Genomic DNA, 8,298 nt, shown 5'->3' on the forward strand with positions numbered 1-8,298 from the left:
AAAGAAAGAAAGAAAGAAAGAAAGAAAGAAAGAAAGAAAGAAAGAAAAAGAAAGAAAGAAAGAAAGGAAGGAAGGAAGAAAGAGAAAAATATGATGTTCTCAATTACATCAGGCCACATGATGAGAAAGTTTTTTTTACTTACATTTTTTTCAAGACTTCTCATTTTCTGTCCTGTAAGACCATGCCCATTATACATCATGACATATGATGCTCATTTTGGGAGCACTGTCCCACAGGACACAAAAAAGCACAGATCTCCAGCTATCTGTTACCTGGAAGTCTTGTGGCTTATTAGAAAGCATTCTCCGGGTGTTCTTTCCTTTTGTAATCCTCCGGGCCAGCTGGGTTTCAGAAACGTTTGCAGCTGGAGCCCTTGGGGCAATGACTTTGAATGGAGCATCATCATCGCCTGTGTCTTCTTCCTCTTCTTCTAATATGTGAAAAAGTCACAAGGTTAAGAGCAGAAATGGCCTGGTTTATAATAATGGATAAAAGGACTCTTCTTTTATAAGCCCAAACATGAGTTCCTCTGATACAAATGGTTCTTCCCAGCCTCCATTTTTTTCTGTGTTCCTAAGAACAGGTGTACTTGTAAATGAGGGATGGAGTTAGATGAAAGCTCCCAAGAGTAATCTAGGATACTACTTTGGGATGCTGATGCTAATAAATATTTTATGGGAGGCAATGTCTTGATGTCCTCAAGGCAGTGATAGGAATCCAGTGTTGAAGATGAACATGGTGCAGTATGCATGTAAATAGGGTCTGCCATCACTATTTATACATTATTTCATTTGACTCTCCCCATCACTTGTAAAAATCTGAGCTAGGTCATGCACATATTATCATATTTTACAGAAGATGAAACTGAGGCTTTGAGACTTTTATGGACTCACCTAATGTTTCATAGCTAGTAAGTAGTTGAACCAAAATTCAAACATAGGTCCCTTGAGTGTAAGTTCAATGCTCTTTCCAATACATCACTTCTATGTTCACTAACGAGGTCATCAATCCTTGGATGATGAGGAATTCAGTGACCCAGATTTCACTTCCATTCAACACACACACACACACACACACACACACACAGCCTTTACATATACATACTTTTCATGTGTTTGGAGGGGACTTGGGGTGCTGAGGAGGTTAAGATGCGCAGCAAGCAGCTAAGATCTAGTGGAAAGTATTTTGAGCTTTTACTGAAGCACATAGAGTCTGTCATAGACCTTGACTTAGCTCAGAAGTCATAAGGTGTTGGTCCTGCCTCTAACTGGCCATGTGTCCAAGGACCGATCACTCCACTTGCTGTACTCCAGTTATATTACTTGTAACAAAGAATGGATTGTACTAAATGGTATCCAAAAGTCCCATTCCACTCTGTGATTCTAACCATGGGACTACTACCTGTACAATATTGTGGGCATCCATTTAAAGATAGGATTGACAACCTTGATAGTTCTTAATTATAGGTGGCTTCTGCACTCATCCTCCACACTACAGTCTTCCTCTGATGTCATGTAATTGGTGTGGAGGTGAACCAGCTATGTTGATTGTAGCTGATCACAACCTCTTACTAAGCTGGAGAGACTCTGACTACAGGCACCACACTAGAAGTGGAGGACCAGCAGAGACAGATTCAGAAAGGTTCTTACCTTCAGTCTCTCCCACTTTGAGCTTCCCAAACACCATGTCCAGTAGGTACCAACAAAAATTAGGATCTTCATATTATGGATGTGAAAACTGAGACTTGGAGAGGTTAACTAGCCCATGGAAGGATTCAAACCCAGGCCTTCCTAATTCAAAGTCCTGTATTTTATCCACACACTAGTCACTGCTACCTTATGCTACAATAGCTACAGCAAGTCATGAAGACCATCTGCTAAGACATAAAGGAGTTTTGATCTACATGATCAAAGAAGTATCCACCCCTATCAAATCTCAGAGCCTGGAAGAAGGCACAAGGGGAGAGATCAAAAGACCAGAGGATCAGAAACTTTGATAGCATCTTGGAGGCCATTGAGCCCAACCTCATCATTTTACAGGTAAGGAAACAGGCACAGTGAGGCTGTGGATCAGCCAGGTTCACACAGTAAGTGTCTGAAGCTAGATTTGAACCTGGGTTTTCCTGACTCCACAGTCAACGTTCTATCCATTATCATACATTGCCTCTATAATATCTTCCAGATATCTTAACGGCAGAAACGTTTGCAATTTCATTGCAACTGCCAGGCCAAAAATTTTGTTTCCCTCCTCCCTCTTGCAAATCTCTCTAGCATGTGTCATAACCAAGGCTTGGGAAGGCAGAAACCTTTTGATCTCCAAAAAACAGCTTCCTCCTGGGAAGGCCCTAGAAGGCCTTGGAAGAACTGCTTACAAGGGAATGCTACCATGGGGACACAAGTTCCCTAGGTCCTATGAGAAAAGTGTATGTAAAAAGACAGAGAGAGAGAGAGAGAGAGAGAGAGTAAGTAGACCACTAACTGCCTTTCCCCCCACTCTCCCATCCTTTTCTATGTAGGATACGGCCCCCTTTTTTCTAGGCCCCTTTCTCCCCTCCCCATCCATCCCATCTACTCCATACTACTTCTTTACTGAGAAAAATGTGTTTTTTCCCTAAAGTTCTTTTTTCTTCTTTCTCTCTAAAAATCTCTCTTTAAGTATAAACAAGGATAGAATAGCCTGGGTAATTGGCTGACATGTAAATGCACTTATCCATAGATTTAATACTCTTGGGCACTGCCCACAGACAGGAATCCTTAAGTGACTCCTAGGTTGTCCCAAAGGCTATTGATTTCGGAGGCGACTGGGAATTCCAGGGTGCAATGGAGAGGAGAATGTTTGACCTGGCTTCTTAACTACCAACAGATGGGATTAAGCAGAAGAATTCTGTCTTTGTAAATTTGACCATCTGGAACTTTGTACTTGGCTTTGTTTCATTTTCATCTTTCCCTTCATTCCATGGTAAAGGTTTTTAACCCTGACCCATGAAATAGTGGGAGAAGCACTGAATTTAGTGTCAGGGGACTTGGGTGTGAATCCTGAGTCTGCCACTGTGCAAACTTGGGACTGCCCCTTCCCCTCTCTAGACCTCAGATTGCTCTTCTGGAAAATGAGAGATTTGGATGAGATCAGAGCTTCTTCAATGAGAGTTCCTGAATTGTTAAAAAAAAATTCCTTTGAAAACTATATTTCAGTATAATCAGTTTCCTTTGTAAATTTGGTATTTTACTTTATGCATTTTTTAAATACTCTAGTCTGAGAAGGGGACCATGGGTTTCACCAGACTGGCAAAGCTATGACACAAAAAAGATTAAGAAGCCCTAAGACAATTCCAAAGGACTCATGATGAAAAATGCTATCCACATACAGAGAAAGAACTGATGGAGTCTGAATGCAGATCAAAGCACACTATTTTCAGTTGTGTGTATATATGTGTGTGTGTGTGTGTGTTTTCTTTTGGTCTTTTTCTTCTTTCACAACATGACTAATATGGAAAAATGTTTAAAAATACCCCTGGATTAGATGATTTTAGGGGTCCTTGGAGTTCTAAATCCTGTGAAATTTATTTACCCCTATGAGATGTGTCAGCTACAGAGATAGGACAAGCCATCTGTATCCCTTAGGCCAGTAGTTCTTAAACTTTTTGACCTCAGGAACCATTTACACTCTTAAAATTTATAGAAGACCCTGATCTCAGTCCCTGACAGTTGTCTGGTCCTATTCCCTTGGAGGAGTCGATGGAAGCAGCTTTTAAAATAAAACAAGGATGCAGAAGCCAACAGTGGGAAGTCTCTCCTCCCCTCCCCAAATTTCACCAGGGAATCAGTGACTACACCCCAGGAGTGGAGTAGGCAAAGGGATTCCTTTGTTCTTTTTAAGGTAATCTGGTTCAGAGGATTATAGATTCTGAGATAAAAGGGACAAGAGAGATGATCTAGTTCAGGGATTCTTAACATTTTTTTCGTGTCATGGACCCCCTTGGCAGTCTACAAACTCCTTGTCAAAATCACGTTTTTACAAGCAAAAAGTAAAATAAATAGGATTAAAAAGAAACTGATTAAATTGAAATAGTATCAAAAAAAATTTTAATTCACAGTCTCTAGGTTAAGAACCTAATCTAGTCCAACTTCCTTATTTATAGTTTAAAAAACAGGTTCATGGGATTCTAAAATGCCAGTTAGTTAAAAGGAAAAGACAATAGAAAGCATACAATCTAGCCCTCTTATTTTACAAATGAAGAACCAGTAGTTAGAGCCAGAATTTGAACCAAGATTGTCTGTGAGATGTCTGTTGCCTGTATGAGAGGAAGCAGAGAGGTTCCAAAAGAGGGGGTCCTTATATCTTCCAGATACTCCACACCCCTATCCTGCCTCTTTGGGCAGCCAGGGATGGAAGTGGATTGTGTCTTATGAACATCCGGTCCTTCATCATGAACTTTGCTAAATCCAGTAAACTGCCCCTCAGGAAAGGGGAGCAGAGAAATGAGGCCCTTCCCTTCTCCCACATTCTTGGAGGAGCTAAGGACGAAGGGAGGAAAAAAGATAGACTGGAATGTCTAGCAGTGCTAAATGCACAGACATTCAATAAATATTTGTATTGCTGGAATGAGGCAGGTAATCAAGGGAGAGAAACCAGGCTCAGGCAGCAGTGGGTTGGCCTTGTACACAATGCTGTTATCCAACCACTCTATTCAGATATCATCCAAGAGCAGCACTCAGGGGAAGAAAAAGCTTGAGCTATTTCTGCTGCTTCCTAACATGAAAGCAAAGACACATTTTAGCAGGAAATTTGCCCTTAAAGTGACAGAAAACTATTTGCCATCAAACAAATACTGCCCTGGAGAATGAGTTTGAATCTGAAGTGAGTACTCTAGGCATTAATCCATCAGAGACATCCTCAACTCGGGCTGGAAATCATCTCCCCTCCCCTATCCCAGCCCCTACATGTTCTTCACATTTTTATATAACTCCTTCTGGGGCCCCATGATATACAATGTTTGCATACAGGCCTGTTCTCCAGGCTATATTAACCACACCCTTCTAAGAGAAGCAAGTTCACTGTCAAAATGTTCTCCACTGTGCTAACATGCCTGGGCCAGTTAGCTCAGTGGGCTAGAGCTTAGTGCCAGTGAGAACAGGGTGTGGATCTGATGGCCAGAAAGTTAACTGCGCACAGAGCCTCATAAGAACCCTTGATCCAAAGGAAGAGGGGGAGGGGGGTGTCTGTGTGAAAGTCTGGATGACTCAGCATGACTTAAATCAACTTTTTAAGCACAAATGTGGATATGTAGCTACCTACTGGAGGAGAGTAACCCCAGGACACAAGGTCTTGTGGGCAGAGTCACAGGGACATCTAACCCTACAGTTCTGCCTACTAGACTCCCTCCCACCCACCCCCTTTTTGAAAATAGGAAGCCCCTTCCAGCATAAGACATGCCTAGTAACTGATGTTGAAAAGGACTGTCAATGAGGATAGAAAAAATTTATTCACCAACCAGGCAATCGTCTCAGTATTAAGCTCAACACTGTACTTACTAGGCATTGTAGGAAGTATGAAAAAGTATGATACAGGGTTTTTGCCCTCAGAGAACTTAAGTCCAGTTGGGAAGTCAAGATTCATTCATTAATTCCTTCATGAAATAGATGGTAAACAATGCAGGCTAATACAGAGAAGTAGTATGGGAAAGACCCAGGAATCAGAAGACCTAGGTTCTAGTACCAGATACATAGCCAACTAAGTTAAGTAACCTTGACCTTAACCTCTCTGAACCTGTTTCCTATTATTCCCTATAAGATGGGAATAATAACACCTGGCTTGACTTATGTAGGTGTCTGTGAGAATCAAATGAAATAATCTATGAGAAAGTAATGGAAACTATGACATGCTAGATAACTCTAAGGAATTACTTTCATTTCACATTTTCAAAACCAGTAGATAAAAATTGAGCTTACCTCCAGTGCCTTCTACATTGGTCCCTCCTGGGTCATTTGAATTTGTAGCCACCACTGCTGGCGGATCATAGCCAACCACCAGATCAATTGTGGCCTGAGTGGAGATAAATAATGTCAGACAGAATCAGTGCATTGTAGGGCACTTCAGAGATTTCGAATGAATGCATCTCCTCTCCTGAAGTCTATGGAGAGGCCGTAGGGATCTCCATGGTAGAAGCAGCATTTTTTCAAGAAGAGGAGATAGCTAGGAAAGGGAGGACCTATCTCATATGCGATGGGCAGTCTTCTCAATTGAAAGAGAACGTCCCAAGCTCATTAACTCTAAAGGACGGGGGAGCCAGAAGGACCAAAGGAATGAGAGTCAAATGTACACAGAGTCAAAGGAGTTTGTGGTTGCTCAGGAGTCAATAGGGTATGAATGAATGGTAACATTGTCCTGTAAACTAGAAATAGTGGGAACAGGCAAGCATGAATGAACTTGTAGTGACTGTCAGCCCAGATTGGATTTATCTTTTAGCAGGGTTCAAATATAATGGTACATAAGCAGAAAAGTCAATGATGGGGGTGATCCAGTCAAACATGACAGAAGGACACAGTTTCATGTGCATTACTTGGATATTATGTGAACCTATCCAATAAACAGTGTTTCTAGATGAGATTTCTATTGTAACAATGGATTACTGTAACTTATTCATCGAATGAGACAAATTTTATGAAATCAGACTAAGTTCAGCTACAAATACCTTGAGAAAGGGTTATCATGTGTATCCAACAGCAATGCAAATTGCTAAAGAATGTTCTGAGTTGTGTCAAATATGCAGGGATAAGCATATCCTTGCAAAGATAAACACAACCCCGTGTGGACATTCGCACACAGATATAGCCACATATAAGTTCTTCTCTATATATAGAATCATAATTCAGATTTACAGAATTTGTAAACCAGTTAGTTTACTATATTGATGATTTATTCTAAAACCAACTCATTTTGCTAAGAGACCTTGCCAGTCTTGCCCACCACCTCCCCCATTAGACTATAAACTCCTTGAGGACAGGAACTCTTTTTCCTCTTTTTGTTTCCCCAGGATTTAGCACAGAGCCTGGCATATAGTAGACATCTAATAAATGTTGATTGATTGATTGACCCAAATGGAGTTACTACAAGATCTTGAACCTAAAGGCCTTGGGAATAGCAATGCCTTACAGATCACTGACTCTGCTTCCAAACTAGGCTTGACAGCCATCATTAAAAGAAGAAATTAGTGTGAAGAGTGGACCTGCCTTTCTCAATGATGCGAACCCCAACTGTTAACAAAGTCACTGACTAACAGGTAAGACCAAGGGCCCCGAAATGGCAGCACACCCCCCACTCCCACTCCTGCTCTCAGCCCAGCCCTCACAGCCCTTGCTGATGCAACCAGGCAACTGCTCCTGAAGGTTCTGCAGCCCCTGCCTCCTTAACAGTCACAGGGTAGATCTAGAAAAGTAAGTTTTAACCACCAAAGTCCTTGGCACTGTCAAATAGTTCGACATCAGAAACTGACATGATTTAATTAGTGGAAATGGCATTAAAAGGATGCCTTACCATCTGTTTTGTCGCTGTGCTCTAAGGGCCAGGGGAGCTTTCCATATGACTTGTAGCTGACACCTTCAATGCGTGTTGCTCCCCACCCCCTCACCCCCACTCCCACCTCAGGGTGTGCTTCTTTGGAGCGGAGACTATCAAGCTTTTCTATCTGTATCCTCAGTGCTTGTCACAGTGTTTTGCATACAGTCAGCACTTAATAAATGCTTTTTCATTCATTCATCTTGGAGCAATGTTTTTGCTCCAAGATGAAACATTATTATCATCACACATATTTCTTATATAAAAGCTTTAATATAAACACGGGAAATAAATACAGAGGTCAGAGGGGAATCACTTACCCCAGTATCTTGTCCCCTTTCATTTACCAAAGTTATGCATTTATAAGGAAGAGATCGACTCTCTCCACCTGTCAAGGCCTTCAGTGGTATTGTTGCAGTGCCAATCAATCTGGGGATGAAAGAGGAAGAAAACAGGTAATTCTACAGAATAATAGGTCTTTAAAATTCATAACTGAAGGAAATACTATAATACACTTAGAGGTGAGTGAAAATAAAAATGTACTCATATTCTCTAGTTCAAATTCAGCCTCAGATACTTACTAGCTCTGTGACCCTAGGCAAGTCACTTAACCCCAGTTGAAGGAAGGAAGGAAGAAAGAAAGAAAGAAAGAAAGAAAGAAAGAAAGAAAGAAAGAAAGAAAGAAAGAAAGAAAGAAAGAAAGAAAGAAAGAAAGAAAGAAAGAAAGAAAGAAAGAAAGAAAG

The 8,298-nt window shown here is 41.1% G+C and overlaps 1 protein-coding gene across 4 annotated transcripts in view; it reads right to left on the reverse strand.

Annotated features, from left to right (window-relative positions):
- The window catches only part of MYOF (myoferlin), a 165,401-nt gene that overhangs the window by 97,491 nt on the left and 59,612 nt on the right, over positions 1–8,298 (reverse strand). For 3 of the 4 annotated variants that reach the window (XM_069099255.1, XM_069099254.1, XM_069099251.1), the window contains exons 4-6: positions 7,876–7,984; positions 5,950–6,043; positions 274–431 (exon numbers count right to left, since the gene is read on the reverse strand). In XM_069099255.1, coding sequence (XP_068955356.1) covers positions 274–431; positions 5,950–6,043; positions 7,876–7,984 — 361 coding nt within the window. The remainder of the gene's footprint in view (positions 1–273; positions 432–5,949; positions 6,044–7,875; positions 7,985–8,298) is intronic. The other variant, XM_069099252.1, reaches the window with a different exon arrangement.

The sequence above is a fragment of the Petaurus breviceps genome, unplaced genomic scaffold (genome assembly GCF_028583685.1).
Source record: "Petaurus breviceps papuanus isolate PSGF00001 unplaced genomic scaffold, PetGlider_PUasm1.0 37, whole genome shotgun sequence".
Taxonomy (NCBI): domain Eukaryota; kingdom Metazoa; phylum Chordata; class Mammalia; order Diprotodontia; family Petauridae; genus Petaurus; species Petaurus breviceps.